We start from the raw sequence: 18,268 nt of genomic DNA, 5'->3' as shown, positions 1-18,268 counted from the left end.
TCTGTTAGATTTCATGGTAACTAAGATATCTAAGTTCAAATATTTTTCCCTTGTTAAGACGAAAGTCGATTGATAATAGTGATGTATCTTTATGTCAATAGATATCTGAATTGTTTATGACTGTATATGTCATGATAATTATATAAATTAATAAAATATAAATAAAAAAAAGACAGCATACTCCTTATATCTGCTGCGGCTTTGTTGATTTCACTCATCATGTGAAACGGTGCAGTGGTCTTTCTGTTGTGTACGAAGATATGCTGTCAGCTATAATACAATTGTTTTGTTTTTTTAATGGCAAAATGTTTAATGCATTGTTGCATAGCCTGAATATTAAGGAGCATAAGGAATGTTCTTTGTTGGGGCTATCTCCTCTGTCAGTTTCCCCATCAATGTTCCCCAAGGGATAGCAAACATATGTGGGCACAAAAATAACCTGCTATACCAATGGCAGAAGTAACATCTATTGTGTGTCTTTACTGTGCTTACCTACAATTTAAGGGAAAAGGCATCCTTACAAAGCAACATGCAAAAACAGGATGGGTGTTTAAAGCATGAGTGTGTAAAATATGTGTGCAGGTACAAGCAGGGCCCCAAGATTTAAACAAGTTAGGATGTATTGGTTTTCTATCTCCTAACCATGTGTTCCTCAAGGCTTGGGATGTGCAATTGTTTAGCCTCCATGGTGTGGGGTGGGATCAGCTAACAGTGAATGCATCCCTCACCAAGTAACTGTCCTACACGGTGACTCCAGAAGTCCATCCTGACTGTGTCTTGTGTCCCAGCAGTGGAAATTACATTTGGGGTGTCTTTGTGACTTTCTCTGCTTCCCTCCCCTTTCATTACTCTTAAAAAGACAGGGCCTTGTCTTTATGTCAGTGGTAGACTGTGACCCAAATATGTAGAGCACACTTAAGCTCTGTCTTCTTAGAAATTCATAATACCCAAGCGCTCTGCAGCCTGGATTAAGCCCTTCTTCTGCCTCAGGGACTCCCACCTGGAGTGTAAATCAGGGTAGGGGCAATATTGAATGCTATGGTATTTATAGCTCTGTACCAAAGGACTAATAATTAGGCCTATCTAGTGGAGCATGCAGGGCATATGAATCAAAGTATACAAAACACCGAATGCAGTGTTTGACATTTACCTATTTCTTTTTCTAGAGGAGCCAGAAGATGAGCAAGCAGGACCTGCACCTAGACAGCCCCAAAGGCAGTACCGGCACCTGTAGGTAATCCCTGACAACTCAGAGGAGGGAGAGGGAGCCTGTGAGGAGCTGCAACAGCCTGAGAAGGAAGAGGAGCAGCAGCGTCAGGAAGAGGAGCTGGAGGACACACTGGCTGATCTACTACAAGCTCACCCACAGGACAGCAGTGCATCTGAACAGCCCGAACCTAAAATGGTTGCCAGTCAGGCTGAGAGGCAGATAATACAGAAAAGCACAAGCCTCTTGAAGGTTATCTCAGGCTTGCATGATGTGGTGAGGCAGGAAGCAGAAGGCCTCCGTGATACCATCAGGGAGGAAGCACAAGGCCTTCATGATGCCATCAGGGAGGAAGGGCAGGGGATTCAGCAGGCAAATGGGACCTTTGCCAGGCAACAGATGAGCAAACTTCAATGTGGAGAGAGATGCTGCAGCAGATGCCCCCCTTGTAGCCATAGCCACTAGTGGCTCCATGGTCTTTTATGGTGCCCTGGATGCAGGACCCTCCACCTTATGGGCCACCATACCCATGGATGGCACCTGCCCGAGCTGAAGATTCCACTGTGCCCCAGCCACCTGCACCTCAACCTGCACCAGGCTATCCTTGGATAGCACCTCCGCAAGTAGCACCCCTGCCTGCATAACCTGTCAAGCTTTCACCACTAGCACCACCACAGCCACTGCTGCCTCCGGCTGTATCTTCCTGCAGCCATGAACCTGAACTACCACAACCTCTTTTGCCCTCTGAGGACAGCGAGAGCAGTGGCAGGAGTCCACGCGCAGGAGCTCCAGGTTGGGGCAGCCTAAGCTTCCTGAAGCCAGAAAAAGAGGCTGCCAAGGAAGTGATGCTTTACTTTGTTATCCTTTATTTTGCTGCACTTTTTTGTAAATAAATGCATTATCACTTTCTGAAATATCTTTCAATGAGAGTGCTCCTTTGTTGTATAGCCTGCCTTTTACTCAAGCAATATATTTCCTGCAATTCATCCTGAGTCAGATGCTCTTTCTCCTCTTATGCATTCTCTTGATGGCCTTCCTCAGGAGGGGAAGAAGATAAAGTGCTGGGTTTTCCTGAGCAAGGCAGCCAGGACTTGCTGTAGACATCTTGAGGTGGCAGACTGAGTGATTCAAGATGTGATCTCTAGAGGGGTTTGGAAGGTGCCCATGACAAAAAAGGCCAGGGTGATAGTGACCTTGATGTGTATTGGCAAGGCATAGCCCCTTTGGATGGTAGATTGCAGTTCAGGCTCGTAACAGTTGGCATAAGTACAGTATGGTTTCCTTGTTAAATCTGAACCTGCACATTACTTCCTCCTCGGACAGATCCAGAAACTTTGCCCGAGTCCTGTAAACTCTGTGTAAGGGGTACCTCCTCTTCTGCATTCTTCTTCTCTTCTTTCTTTTTCTTCTGAGCTGTATTGATCTCAGTACCCATGCATCTATTGTAATCATAATGTTGAAAAGAAACACAAAATATGAATATCCCCCTCAATAGCAGTTGGTACAATACTTATTTCTTACCTCCTGTTCCTGTCTCTTCCCTCTGTTATACTTAAAGTACCAGTGCATACATGAAAATCAGATTCCCTTCCTTAGCCCTTTAAAACCCACATTGTAAACCTGCTAGCCATGTGCTATTAGCTGACACTTTCCCAATTAGCACCAGTAAGTCCCAGAAACACTCCCTCCCACCTTCTGCCTTGCTCCTGCAACCAGTGACCCAGAGCAAGCAGCCAAACCAATAGAAAACACCCGAGCAAACCAGAAAGTTAGCACTCGCTCCTGTATACATGCAGTAGCAAATATACACATGTCCCTTATATGCACGTCCCTTATAAAATATGTCAAATGCACATAGGTCTAGTGTTCCCCCAGACAGGTCCCTTTTTGACATGCACAACTACCGGCTACGCAAAATTACATGCACATGCGCCGGCATTACAAACGTGCGTAAGACAACAATTTTGCGTGGGCAGCACTTTGAAAATTTAGGCTTTGAAAGCACTTATTGCCTTGTTTGCACCATATGAACATTTTCATTGGGGATAAATTCCTCATATATACTTCCTAAAGGGAAATAAACTTGCTAATAAATATTTTGTAAAATTCTCCTGGAAGTCGATTTGATCCAGGCACTTTGTTCATTTTGGCCTGAGTAATCCCATATTGTAGCTCCTCTGATCTAATAGAAGCATTTAACTTTTACAGTTGCTCATCTGTGATCCTAGGCAAGTTAAAGACATTCAGGTAATTTTGTAGCTCAGCTTGATCTACTGGCTCAGTCTTGTAAAGACCCTCATAAAATAGCCTGAACATTTCTCAATTCTCATTTGAATTCACAATATTGACTTTTCCATTTTTTAAGGCCTTAATATATTTGGGACTCATCCAAGACCTAGTTACATTAGCCAACATCCTCTCTGAATTATTTTCATATGCAAACATTTTATATTGATAATATTGCAAATCTTTTTTTTGTACTCTGACATATTAAGATATTTAATGCAGTCTGAAAGTCTAGCAATTTTGCTTTATTTCTGTTAGAAGAAACCATTCCATAATTGGCTTTATCCTATGTTTCCAGAACTAAAATCTGTCTTGCTATATCCTTTTGTTCCTTTACACTATATAGGCTGTTATAAAACTACTTTAATCATTTCCCAAAACAATATTGGAGAATTTTGATTATTAAAGGTGATGTACTCCTCACATTTTTGGAAAATATAATCACAACATTTTTTATCTTTGTACAAATATTTAATTCATTTAAAAATGTATAGCCTGTCTACTGCAACAGCAATTGTTCTAGGTGGGTTAAAGTTAAAAGCATGCATATTAAGCAACCATATAATATTACTCTATTGCTATTTCTGGTCAATTTTAAAAGCCCTACATGCGCCAAAGTTGGGAGATATGCATGTGACTTGCGGATTTTAAGACCCACACAGGCAAGCACACAAAAATAATTTTTTCCAAAAGGAGCGGCGTGTGGGCATTGGGCAGGCCGGAACTGCACAATGAAGTCTGTGTCTATGTCATTACATGCACAATTACATACTAGGGTCCCTTACCACATAACTTTATTTCTGCTGTGGGCGACATATAAGTTGTAAAGCAAAGAAAAATAGGGTAGTCAGTGGGGTTATCAGGCTCGGGCCTAATAGGGTAAAAGAGAGGCTAGTTAGCTAGGCGTGTTAGGAAATCCTTTCCTTTACTGCGGCAAACTGGGGACAAACTGGGAATAGAGATAATTGCCTCAGGGCGTGTGTCTAGTAAAATGCCCCCACTTACACGAGCACGACGGCAATTGCACGCACGATCGCACGACAATATAAAATTGTGCGCACATGTCCGTGTGAATAGCCGATTTTAAAACACACATGCATATATGCGTATTATGTTTTAAAATTGTTGCAAGCAACTACCTCTCCTGAATTAATCACAAACAAAGGAGAGAGGAGACTCAACTCACTCAGTAAATCTAATGAACAATTTATCAAAAGATTTTTATACAACAATTAATTACCCAACAAATGACAATATCATCAAGATTGTTGCTCTAATGGTATAATCTGCAGCCTCTCGCCACGCAATGGGCCGCAGGCTGTTATCAGCTTACAGAGCTTCCTTTTTATAATCATTTATTGTCATTTGTCCACCCACCAAATACCTTTATTCAAACCAATTCTATAACCATATAAATTTTTAAATTTTTGAATATTCAACCTTACTTAGAAATAAACGTTCTTTATATGTCAAATTCAAAAAATAGAATACTTAGCCGTAAATGTTTTCAATCAAGCAGCTACAGTGCATCGCTGTTCAATTTAACCATCCCAACATGAATCATGTTGAAACATGATTCATGTTGGGATTCATGTTGGGATGGTTGAACAGCGATGCACTGTAGCTGCTTGATTGAAAACATTTACGGCTAAGTATTCAATTTTTTGAATTTGACATTTAAAGAACGTTTAGTTCTAAGTAAGGTTGAATATTCAAAAATTTAAAAATTTATATGGTTATAGAATTGGTTTGAATAAAGGTATTTGGTGGGTGGACAAATGACAATAAATGATTATAAAAAGGAAGCTCTGTAAGCTGTTAACAGCCTGCGGCCCATTGCGTGGCGAGAGGCTGCAGATTATACCATTAGAGCAACAATCTTGATGATATTGTCATTTGTTGGGTAATTAATTGTTGTATAAAAATCTTTTGATAAATTGTTCGTTAGATTTACTGAGTGAGTTGAGTCTCCTCTCTCCTTTGTTTTGTGATTAAAATTGTTGCATCCATGTGCGTGCGCCCGTGTGCGGCTCATAAAATCTACTTCTTAGGGACCTAGCATGGAAAAGGCAGATTTTGATTAATCTGCAACCATAAGAATTGGAATTGTCAGGTGCTTTTTGGACACAGATTGCAATGGTTTTACAGAATGATAAAATTGTATAATATCCTTTAAATAACGAGGATCATGTTCTTGTAATACTTTATATGATATTATCAATATTTTATATTTTGTTCTCCATATGACTGGGAGCCAATGCAAAACTGTTGTGTTCTGCGCCTGCGGCCGTCCGCAGGTTCGCCCCCCTACCTGACCGCGACGGCGACCCACCGCGGCAAGCACCAGGTATAGAGCCATGGTCCGGTGCCGTTGTTCCCGCTCGTCGGTGCGGGCCCCCGGGGTGACCATAGGGCTGGGAGCCGTCCCTGCTCCTCCTGCGCGGCATCTAACAGCTTCTCCCCAGCGGCCGGAATCCAAGATGGCCGCCACCATCTTAGGCGCGAGGCCGCGCCTCCTCACTAGATTTAAAGGGACCTGATCCCTTTAACTACTTCCAGCTGTCTTCAATGAGCCAGAGCAGAGGAAGTATAAAAGGAGGCTTCCTCTGCTCATTCCTTGACTTGGCAACTTTTGGGTTAGTCAGGTCTGCTTGCTTCGGTGAGTTCTTCTACTTCGGATCCTTGTTCCTGTCTTGTCTTGCTGTTCCTGGTTCCTGACTTCGGATTGGCTAGCGGTGATTCCTGGTTCCTGACTTCGGATTGGCTAGCAGTGATTCCTGCTGTGTGACTTCGGACTGGCAAGCGATGATTCCTGGTGTGTGACTTCGGACTGGCAAGCGACGATCCCTTGGTGTGTGACCTCGGACTGGTAAGCGACGACCCTCTGGCACTTGACCTTGGACTTCTTCTTGACCATCGTCTCCAAGGGCCCACCTAAGTTCCAGCGGCCCGGATCCCCATAGGCTCCTCCTGGGGGGACCGCGGGTTTCCAGGGGTGAAGCTCCAGTCAGCCCTTGCACCGAACGCTCGACTCCTTGACCTCTCAAAGGTCCACCTAAGACCCAGCGGTCCGGGTCCCTACGGGCTCCTCCTGGGGGGACCGCGGGCTTCCAGTGGCGAAGACATAGTTCCTTTCCTTGACGTCACGACTCTTCGTCTGCTTCCACAGTCGCCTCTGTCTCCAGTGCCGAGGGCCAGCTGGTCACGTCTTCTGTTCCTGCCTCGCCACCTGATGGGAGAACCTACGGATCTTCCTCCTAAGGTATACCATCCTCCCGTTGGCCCAAGGGTTCACAAGCCTGAGCATAACAGATTGCCAAGTCCATGAACCCGGCGGAGATATCCAGCCCACCAGGCCATTCCGGGAATGGCCCAGCACCTGATGGACCAACAAAAGACCCTGGATGCCCTTGTCTCTGCAGTGAAGGGCCTGAACCAACGCATTGAAGCGTTAGGGACCATGAACCCCACTCTGATGTCCCCGCCTGTGGCTCCGGGGGGCTGCTCTACTCCTCAGGGCCCCGTGCAGGCCACCGTGGGCAGTCTTGGACAAGCAACTCCCACACAACTCCCGGCACCCTCTCGATACGCGGGAGACGCGAAGTTGTGTCGGGGATTCCTTGGCCAGTGTCAAGTCCATTTTTCCTTGTTGCCTGCTCAATTTCCTAGTGACCTGGTCAAAACCAGCTACATTATGTCCCTGCTCAACAGGAAGCCTTTGATCTGGGCCTCTCACCTATGGGAGAGAAGAGACCCGGTGTTTGGAAACTTGAACCAGTTTCTATCCGCTTTCAGACAGATATTTGATGAGCCTGTCCGTAAACCCACTGCGGTCTTGGAATTGCTTTGGTTGCGACAGGGTACTCAGACAGTGGCCGAATATGCAACAGAATTCTGCACCCTAGCCGCAGAGCTAAATTGGAGAGAGGATTGCCTTCATGGGATCTTCTTGGAAGGGCTAGCCTCGCGCCTCCAGAATGAATTAGCAGAGAAGGAACTTCCGGACGACCTCGATGGCATGATAGAATTAGCCAATCGAGTGGATCTTCGTATGCGGTTTCGCCTTCCAGAAGTAAAGGCAGCGAGAAGGCCCTCGCCTTCCCCCAAGGGCGCATCAGGAGTCCTTCGAACACCCGCCGAGGAGCCCATGGAGTTGGGCCATGGGAGCGTCTCTCCACAAGAGCACCGGCGGCGAATGAAGGAAGGACTTTGTTTTTACTGTGGAGCAGCCGGCCATCAAATAGCCGCATGCCCAACGCGGTCAGGAAACTCCCGGGCCTAGGACCTGAAGGAGGTCTCTTCCTGGGCCGTACTTCACCTGCACCTCCACTAACACTGCCAGTGGCGTTAACCTCTACGGATGGGGAGTTCCACACGTTAGCCCTGGTGGACTTCAGCGCCGGCAGCAATTTCATTGTGAAAAACCTGGTGGAACACTTAAAGATCCCACAAGTTCGTCTTCCAGTTCCTTTGGTCATCTCCTCGATCCAAGGGAAACCTCTTCCGGAACGTGTGACACACACCACGGTTCCCGTCCAGCTGAGATCTGGGGTCCTTCATCAAGAGCAGATGCCGTTCTATGTTTTGGAGTATTCCATACATCCGGTCATCCTGGGCCTTCCCTGGCTCCAAGAGCACGCTCCCCAGTTCAACTGGAAGACACTGCAACTATCTCACTGGGGCCAAACTGTCATGGCAATTGCCTCCAAACAGTGATCCCAGTCTCATGTTCCATTACCTCCACCAGTCTTCCAGGCCTGCCGGCCCCCTATGCCTCGTACGCGGATGTGTTCTCAAAACAAAGAGCCGAGATACTTCCACCCCATCGATCGTTCGATTGCGCCATCAACCTCCTCCCTGGCACTGAGCCTCCTCGGGGGCGCGCCTATGCCCTCTCGCCTGCAGAGACGCAGGCCATGACAGAGTACATCAAAGAGAACCTGGAGAGGGGCTTCATTCAGAAGTCAAGGTCCCCAGCAGGGGCTGGGTTCTTCTTCATCAGAAAGAAGGACGGAAGCCTTCACCCTTGCATTGACTACCAGGGCCTGAATGCCATAACGGTCAAGGACCGTTACCCCTTGCCCTTCATCTCTGAGCTCTTCGATTGGCTGAAAGGTGTGAGGATCTTCTCCAAGTTGGATTTCTGAGGAACCTACAATCTGATCCGCATCAAGGAGGGTGATGAATGGAAGACGGCCTTCAACACTCGAGACGGCCACTATGAGTATTTAGTGATGCCGTTCGGGCTTTGTAATGCTCCAGCGGTGTTCCAGAACACCATGAATGAGATGCTCCGCGATCTCTTGTATCAGTGTGTGGTCGTATACTTGGACGACATTTTGATATTCTCAGATACTCTGACTGCTCACTGTCAGCACGTCGTCCAAGTTTTGCAACTCCTCAGAGAACATAAATTGTATGCGAAGCTTGAAAAGTGCCTTTTTGAGTAGGAGACCCTTCCCTTTCTGGGGTACATAGTCTCCAGTGAGGGATTCCGTATGGACCCCCAGAAGCTGAAAGCCATTCGGGAATGGCCATAGCCATCAGGACTAAAAGCACTCCAAAGGTTTTTGGGCTTCGCAAACTACTATCGATCTTTTATTCCTCACTATGCGTCCATCGTTGCCCCGATGATAGCCCTGACCCGGAAAGGCGCGGACCCCAAGAATTGGCCTCCGGAAGCGGAGGCCGCCTTTCGTCGCCTCAAGGAGTCGTTCCTGCAACAACTGTGCCTCGGCATCCGGCTCCACAGGGTCCGTTTGTCATCGAGGTGGACGCGTCCTCAGAAGACGTAGGGGCCGTTCTGAGCCAGACTTCCGAAGGTCATAAGTTGCGTCCGTGTGCCTTCCTCTCCCGTCAATTCTCTCCAGCAGAGAGGAACTACGCCATAGGCGACAAGGAGCTCTTAGCTATTAAGGTAGCCTTGGAAGAGTGGCGCCCCTGGCTAGAGGGGACACAACACCAGTTTACGGTCTACACAGACCATAAAAACCTAGAGTACCTGCATCAGGCACAATGACTCAACCCACGGCAGGCACGTTGGGCCCTGTTCTTCACCCGATTTAATTTTATTCTCCGTTACAGACCTGCCGGGAAGAATATCAAGGCCGACGCCCGGTCATGTGTATTCCAGTCTTCGGAGAATTCTGATGAACCGCAGTTCATCATCGAGCCGTCACGCATCCTTCTGTCTGCCACCACGACCATCCCTCCCGGGAATACTCTGGTCCCGCTGCACTTGCGGAAACAAGTCCTGGCGTGAGCTCACGATTCCCATTGTTCCGGTCATCCAGGACAATCCCAGACCTTACAGACCCTGCGCCGATACTACTGGTGGCCAAAGGTCAACAAAGACATCCAGGCTTACGTAGAGTCCTGCCAGTCATGTGCGTGCCACTAGAGGATTCCCCGGTTCAACCCCGGGCTTGCTTCAGCCTTTACCAGCGCCTTCGGAACCGTGGACTCATGTTGCAACCGACTTCGTGATCGATATGCCACCATCCAGTGGCAACACGGCCATATGGGTGGTCGTCGACCGGTTTAGTAAAATGGCACACTTTGTGCCGCTCCTAGGATTGCCGTCCGCACCACAGCTGGCCCTGCTGTTCGCCCAGCACATCTTCAGACTAAATGGCCTACCTAGAAGTATCCTTTCAGATCGAGAGCCTCAATTTACTGCCAGGTTTTGGAGGGCCCTCTGCCAGAAGTTCGACGTTACCTTAGACTATACGTCTGCTTACCACCCACAGACCAATGGCCTTGCGGAGAGGACGAACCAAACCTTAAAGCAGTTCCTCCGTATTTACGTCAATGAGAAACAGGATGACTGGGCTAGCCTGCTACCCTGGGCAGAATTTGCACTTAATTCTCATCTCTCCATGACTACCGGATCCTCGCCATTCCAGATAGTGTATGGGAAGCAGCCATGCCTGCCGCTGCCAGTTCCCATTTCAGTTACATCCCTGGTAGCTCAACTCTCGGCAGACGAGTTACACCGCCTGTGGACCTCCAAACAACGCGCACTTATCAAAGCCAGTCAGGCAGCAAAAAGGTATGCCGATCAGCGAAGAAGACCATACCCGCCTCTCAGGCCGGGCCAAAAGGTATGGCTGAGCACACAGTTCATCCGCCTGAACCTGCCATCAGTGCGACTGGCCCCGCGATTTATTGGGCCATTACCTATCATCCGACAGGTTGGTGCCGTTTCATATCAGCTCCGTCTTCCACCTTCTCTCAAGATACACAACATGTTCCATGTTTCCCTCTTGAAGCCTCTGGTGTTATCATGGCCTTCCAGCATGCTCCCCTACCTGACCACGACGGCGACCCACCGCGGCAAGCACCAGGTGTAGAGCCATGGTTCAGTGCCGTTGTTCCTGCGCGTCGGTGCAGGCCCCCGGGGTGACCACAGGGCTGGGAGCTGTCCCTGCTCCTCCTGCACTTCTCCCCCGTGGCCAGAATCCAAGATGGCCGCCACCATCTTAGGCGCGAGGCCGCGCCTCCTCACTAGATTTAAAGGGACCTGATCCTTTTAACTACTTCCAGCTGTCTTCAATGAGCCACAGCAGAGGAAGTATAAAAGGAGGCTTCCTCTGCTCATTCCTTGACTTGGCAACTTTTGGGTTAGTCAGGTCTGCTTGCTTCGGTGAGTTCTTCTACTTCAGATCCTTGTTCCTGTCTTGTCTTGGTGTTCCTGGTTCCTGACTTCGGATTGGCTAGCGGTGATTCCTGGTTCCTGACTTCGAACTGGCAAGCGGTGATTCCTGGTGTATGACTTCATACTGGCAAGCGGCGATCCCGGTGTGTGACCTCAGACTGGTAAGCGACGACCCTCTGGCACTTGACCTTGGACTTCTTCTTGACCATCGTCTCCAAGGGCCCACCTAAGTCCCAGCGGCCTGGGTCTCCAAGGGCTCCTCCCGGGGGGACCGCGGGCTTCCAGGGGTAAAGCTCCAGTCAGCCCTTGCACCGAACGCTCGACTCCTTGACCTCTCAAAGGTCCACCTAATTCCCAGTGGTCCGGGTCCCAGATCCTTGTTCCTGTCTTGTCTTGGTGTTCCTGGTTCCTGACTTCGGATTGGCTAGCGGTGATTCCTGGTTCCTGACTTCGAACTGGCAAGCGGTGATTCCTGGTGTATGACTTCATACTGGCAAGCGGCGATCCCGGTGTGTGACCTCGGACTGGTAAGCGACGACCCTCTGGCACTTGACCTTGGACTTCTTCTTGACCATCGTCTCCAAGGGCCCACCTAAGTCCCAGCGGCCTGGGTCTCCACGGGCTCCTCCCGGGGGGACCACGGGCTTCCAGGGGTGAAGCTCCAGTTAGCCCTTGCACCGAACGCTCGACTCCTTGACCTCTCAAAGGTCCACCTAATTCCCAGTGGTCCGGGTCCCTACGGGCTCCTCCTGGGGGGACCGCGGGCTTCCAGTGGCGAAGACACGGTTCCTTTCCTCGACGTCACGACTCTTCGTCTGCTTCCACAGTCGCCTCTGTCTCCAGTGCCGAGGGTCAGCTGGTCATGTCTTCTGTTACTGCCTCGCCACCCGACGGGAGAACCTATGGATCTTCCTCCTAAGGTATACCATCCTCCCGATGGCCCAAGGGTTCACAAGCCTGAGCATAACAAAAACTTTTAATTGTGGGGTAATATACGCCCCATCTGATATCCTGTTATCAAAGACACTGAGTCATTTTGAACTAATTGCAATGCCTACAAATGCCCCTTGGGTAAACCAATATAAAGTGTATTACAATAATCTAATAACATCAATACCAAAGCCTGCATCACTGTACAGAAATTTTCCTTACTTGGTAAATATTTAAGTCTCTGCTAAAGTCTTAATCTATACAAAAGCAGATTTTAAGATTCTACTAAATTGTGGCCACATGGTAAAAGTTGCATCAGTAATAAAATCAAGGTTATGAGCTGCTGGTAGGAAGGGATAAACCTGATAATTTAAAATGAGACTATCTAAATCTATTTGAATGCCATTTTTCCTTATCTAAACTACTTAATTATTTTTCAAGTTCAACATCAGTTATTTTCTTGCACCAATTTTCCTACCTCTCTCATATAATTCGTTATTACAGATAAGGTGACTGAAGGGTCTGTATCATTGGATGCCTTCTGCGTAAGTCTTCAAGAGTACGCCAAAGAATTTACAACTCCCCCCAGGGATGTAAATATTAAAAAGCATCATGGACAGGGCCGATCCCTCCTCTTCTGCAGATTTCAACCCCTTCTCCCACCTCAATCCCACTCTTTTTTTTTCCTTTGAAGCCCATTCCATCCGCCTATTCACTCCACTACCTCTCTGGGTAGCTGTCATCTTTCGATCCTCTATAAATCTCCTTCCTCCTTTCTCACGACTTTGATTCCTGGCTTTCCATCTTCATTGACCCATCTTTCCCTTCCCTTATCCTTGGTGACTTTAACCTTCATGTTGATGACATCTCTAATTTTTATGCCTCAAAACTTCTTTCTTTAATTTCTTCATTTGATCTCCGACTCTGCTCTGCCACCTCTACTTACCAGCATGGCCACTGACTTTGCTTCCAACTGCTGTCTCTCAGACTTCGCCACTTAGTTCTTCCAATCTCAGACCATCACCTGATAACTTTCACATTAAACCACCCTCCCCCACAGACTCATCCAGTCACCATTTACACCTTTAGGAATCTCCAAGCTGTTGACCCTTGCAACTTTTCCACTGCTGTTTCATCCCTCCTTTCCTCCACAACTTTGTCTGAATCTGTTGATGAAGCAGTTTCTTCTTATAACACTATACTCTCTTCAGCCTTAGACACTTTTCCCCCTCCTCTTACCCATCCTGAATGCACAATAAACCCCAGCCATGGCTTACCCCTACAATTCACTACCTATGTTCCTGCGCCCACTCTGCAGAATGTCTCTGGCTAAAATCTTGTGCCCATGCAGACTTCATACATTTCAGATTCATGCTGACCACTTTCCAGTAAGCTATTGCACTTGCCAAACAAGACCATTACGTACATCTGACAAACTCTCTCACATCCAACTTAGGTGGGTCAGTCACTAGGGTGGAGGAGAGAGTGAGAGTCAAGACAGGCAGCAAGCTGGAGATGCGAAGACAGGCCAAGAGTCGGGGCAGGCAGCAAGTAAACATGGTTAGCTCCAAAGCAAGAGGTCACCAGGAGATCAGGCCAGAATAGACAAAAGCATACAAAGATACTGGACAAGACAAGAAGGGGACAAGGCTGGTCAAGACAGGTTGTACAAGGCAAAGCTGTATAAAATAAGGCTGGAGAAGGCAAGGCTGGACGAGGCAAGGTTGGAAAAGGCAAAGCTGGATGAGGCAAGGCTGGAGATTACAAGGCTGGAGAAGGTTAGGCAGAATAATTCAGGGCAATCAGGATGCAGAAAAAACACGCACTACTAGCAGTAAGAGACCCATTGCTAAGCCATCATAGAGCCAATCTGGGCTCGCTTAAGTAAAGAGATCCAGTGATGTTAGTAGAGGGCGCCGCCAGAGCATTTCCCGCTGCAAGCCCTTTAAGAGGCTGTCAATTGGGCATGTGCACGCCTAGGGGAAGCCAGCCTGATAGCAATGCGGCAGTATTCCTGGCCACTCATGACGATGTTTAGTGTCAGGCGCAGTACAGGCCATGCAGTGGAGCCAGTGGTGTTGGGGGTGAGTGATACACATCCACCAATACCAATGTCTTCTACGAGATCAAGAAGTTATGAGATATTGCATCTAAGACTGTGGACACATCAAGTTGAATGAACATTACTGCTCTTTTGTTTTCCAGTTTTCTGAGTATTTGCCAGGTTCTTGTGGCCTGGTTTGGCCTCTGTTGGAAACAGGATGCTGGGCTTGATGGACCCTTGGTCTGCCCCAGCATGGCAATTTCTTATGTTCTTAATGTTTCAGGACAATGATGTGGCCTAAAACCACATTGATGTGTGTCTAAGGTTTGGTAGTCATATATATAATCTTGCAGTTGGTGTAAAACACAGTTCTCCACTGTCTTGGTCAATGCTGGAAGATTTGAGATTAGCTTATAGTTAGATTAGCAGCAACATTCAATTAATGTTTTACAAGAAGACGGACTATGTTTTTTTTAAGCGATGCAGGCACTACTCCCTCTATCAAGGGCTCATTTATTATATCTGTAATGGGCTCCACAAATATATGTTTTCAACTTCTAACAATCCAGAATGGACATGAATCATAAGGAGCAGATAAAGATTTAAGGGATGAAAGGACCTGTGATATCTCTACTTTAGATGGTGTCAAACATATCTCATTGGCTTTGTGGAAGCAGTCTCTTAGGTTATGACAGATTTATGTCTTAAACTGGCTTGCAATAAGCCAATTTCTGAAGTCTGCCATTGTTTTGTATTTATTTATTTATTTATTTAACGGCTTTTTTTATACCGACATTAAAATACACATCATATCGGTTTACATCATAACGAAAGGTAGAAATTACAACGAACGGGGCGTGGGGAAACAAGAGAACAATAAACAATAGAAAAGGGGCTATGAGGAGGAGCCAAATATCAAGCTAGAGAAACTACAGAAGGTGGGGGGGGAGAGGGATATGAACATATTTACAAAAAATGGAAATGATGCTACATAATATATAACATATTTACAAAAAATAATTCAGGGAAGGTAAGAGAATAAACATATTTACATAGAAGGAAAGGGGGGGTCAAGGTGAAGAGTGGGGGAATCAAAGGTGAATAGAGGGGGCGGGGGGGGAGGGGGGGCTAGTCCGGAAAGGCCTGGTGGAAAAGCCAGGTTTTGAGCATTTTTCTGAACTTCATGGGGCATGACTCAAGGCGGAGGTGGGCAGGTAGGGCGTTCCATTGGGTTGGACCAGCGATGGATAGAGCGCGGTCCCTGGTTGCGGAGAGGCGGGCCTTCTTGAGGGGTGGGACTTGTAGGGTACAGGCGAGGTTTGCTCTAGTGGGACGTGCTGATTGTGAGAGTTGAAGAGGTTCGCTGAGCCATGAGCAGTCACTCTTGTAAATAGATTTGTGAACGATGGTGAGGGTTTTGAAAAGGATACGGAATGAGATGGGGAGCCAGTGGAGGTCCTTAAGAACTGGGGTGATGTGGTCTGTTCTGCATGTGTTGCTGAGGAGTCTCGCCGTGGCATTTTGAAGTATCTGGAGGGGTTTGATGGTAGAGTGAGGGAGTCCAAGGTATAGGGAGTTGCAGTAGTCCAGCTTGGATGAGAGGGTGGCTTGGACAACTGTTTTAAGATCATGGGTGTGAAGTAGAGGCTTGAGCTTTTTGATGATATTGAGTTTGTAAAAACCTCCTTTCAGGACGGAGCTGATGTGAGTTTTTAGATTCAGGAGGGGGTCGATTAGGACACCGAGGTTTCGGACAGCGGGCTGAGCAGTTAAGGAGAGGGTCTTAGGGTCGTTAGGGGGTAGGAGCTTAAAGGTTTGATGGCTGTGGACGAGGAGGAGCTCGGTTTTGGAGGCGTTGAGGGCAAGCTGTAGGGAGGAGAGTAGAGAGTTGATGGAGGTAAGGCATTCCTCCCAGTAGCATAGGGTAGCGGAGATAGTTTTGTGGAGGGGTATGATGATCTGAACATCATCAGCATAGATGTAGAATTTGAGGCCGAGGTCTGAGAGAAGATGACAGAGCGGAAGGAGGTAGATGTAGATTGTAGTCCAATGGACAGGGATCCAAATTATTCCCAGGCTTTTCAAGTAGTTTTTTAGTGATTCTAAAGAGCTCTTGAGGCTGGTTTAGAGAATTCTGAATTCTACCTGTTCAAAACAGGCCTTTTTTGCCTGTCTAAATAGGTTTCTATAATGCAAAGATACAAACCTATAATAATTTTTACTACTTTCATATTTATTTTTTTCACTACTTGCATTCTGCTTGACACATTTTCCTTTTTAAGAATGAAGATTCTTTGGAAAACCAAGGAGCCTAATGCAGTCTTGCATGAAATAAACTGGAACCATCTAATTTCTTTTCCCAGCTCCTTGTTGAAAATCTTCAAAACCTAGCCAAACTGGGGTATGATCCAAAATTTCTAATGGATCAAGTTACATCCAATTGCTCTTAAAAAAAAAAAAAAAAAAAAGTTAATCCTATCTACAAAAAAATAATCAAGCTGGACTGGCAATTATAAGCTCTGGAAATATGTATATAATCTTTTTCAGTTAGTTGTAGACTCCAAATATCCACAAAATTGTTACGATTGGCAGTCCACGTGGCAAGGCTGCGGACCACCGCTCTCACCTGCCTCCCAGACTCCAGCCTGGCCCCTCTTTTTCTCAATGCAGCTGTCTGCTGTGCTCCCCTGCTCTCTTTGGCCTGAGGCCCCACTCCTCTGTGTGACTGTCAGCCGCGCCAGTGCACCCAAAGCAACCCGTGGCAGGACACCGGGGCCTAGTCTGCCTTCTGCGACACCTGATCACCCAACCCCTCCTAGGCACGTGCAGCAGATTCCCGCCAGTGGCCCCACATATAAAGGCCAGGTGGTGCTCCCTGATGATATCACCCAACCAGCCCTATAAAATGCTGAGGCTGAATCCCATACAGTGCCTCGGCAATAGTTCATCTCGCTTTGAAAAGTGCTTTACCTCCATGTTCCTGATTCTTGGTCCTGGTTCCTGTTCCTGCTGCATGTTCCTGGTTTCCTGTGTCTCGTTCCTGTTCCTGTCTGGCAGTCTGATTTGTCTTTAGTTCTTGCTTTCATGGACAGTCTTCCCTTGTTTGTCTTCAGCAACTCCTGCTCCTGTGGTCTTCTGTCTTCCTCTTCATTCTCTGTCCCCCTGGATTGGATTTCTGGCTTGACCCTTGGACTAGACCTCGACACTGCTTGATCACCACCTGCCTCAACCACTGCCTGGACTACGACACTCTCTGAACTCTGCCTGCCTCTGACCACAGCCTGAACTTGACTGTGCCTGACCGCTGCCTGTCCTGATCACTGCTTGCCCTGACTTTCCTTCCTTCTATGTGCTGGCCTGCAACATCTTAATCATGATAGATCATCACCTTCAAAGTGGTCCACACCTAAGACTAGCTGGCCCTGGCACCCAAGGGCTCAACCTAAAGGAAACGTGGACTAGTATTGGCAAAGCTGCAGTAGGGCCTCTGCTCCAGCTAGCTCCACCTGCTGAGTGGGGACCTGCATGATTCGCCAACACCGCCTTGGCCCAAGGGTCCACATCCGCAACAGATTGCCGAGGCCATGAACCCGACAGAGGCCACTGTCCTTCAGGCTATTCCGGGCTTGGCCCACAAAATCCAGGAACAACTGCACTTCCTCGAGGTCCTGGCAGCCTCCATGAATCATCTCAATGCTTGACTAGGATCCACGGCGGTCCAAGCTGCACCAATGCTGCCCATGGCAGCTCCATTTATTCTAGCAGCTATGAGTCATCCCACAGTTCTTTTGCCTGTTTCTCCCCAGTATGCCGGGGACCTAAAACAATGTTGGGGGTTTATTAATCAATGCTATATACACTTTTCCCTCCAACCAGCACTGTTCCCAGAGAACTCAATCTAGACCACGTTCATTCTCTTTTGTCTCGATGGCCAGGCCCTAGCATGGGTATCCCTGCTCTGGGAACAAACTGACCCAATCCTCCGAGACCTTCAGCAAGTCATTGCAGCCTTCAAAACAGTCTTTCATGACCCTGGCCACTAGGCTACATTGAGCATGGATCTTCTCCACCTACACTAGGGGAACCGGCCCCTAATGGACTATGCAATAGAGTTCCAGACCCTAGCTACTGAACTCAATTGGAG

At 47.5% G+C, this 18,268-nt stretch overlaps 1 protein-coding gene across 1 annotated transcript in view; it reads right to left on the bottom strand.

Annotated features, from left to right (window-relative positions):
• Positions 1 to 2,081: 2,081 nt before the first annotated feature.
• Positions 2,082 to 18,268, bottom strand: part of MBLAC2 (metallo-beta-lactamase domain containing 2) — a 35,447-nt gene continuing 19,260 nt past the window's right edge. Inside the window, exon 3 of the mRNA XM_029573413.1 lies at positions 2,082 to 2,646. Within this exon, the coding sequence (XP_029429273.1) occupies positions 2,632 to 2,646 (15 nt within the window). The 3' untranslated portion in view covers positions 2,082 to 2,631. The remainder of the gene's footprint in view (positions 2,647 to 18,268) is intronic.

Source organism: Rhinatrema bivittatum, chromosome 1 (assembly GCF_901001135.1).
Source record: "Rhinatrema bivittatum chromosome 1, aRhiBiv1.1, whole genome shotgun sequence".
Classification (NCBI taxonomy): Eukaryota; Metazoa; Chordata; class Amphibia; order Gymnophiona; family Rhinatrematidae; genus Rhinatrema; species Rhinatrema bivittatum.
The sequence above is the reverse complement of the archived record's forward strand: the minus strand, read 5'-3'. Positions and strand labels throughout refer to the sequence as shown.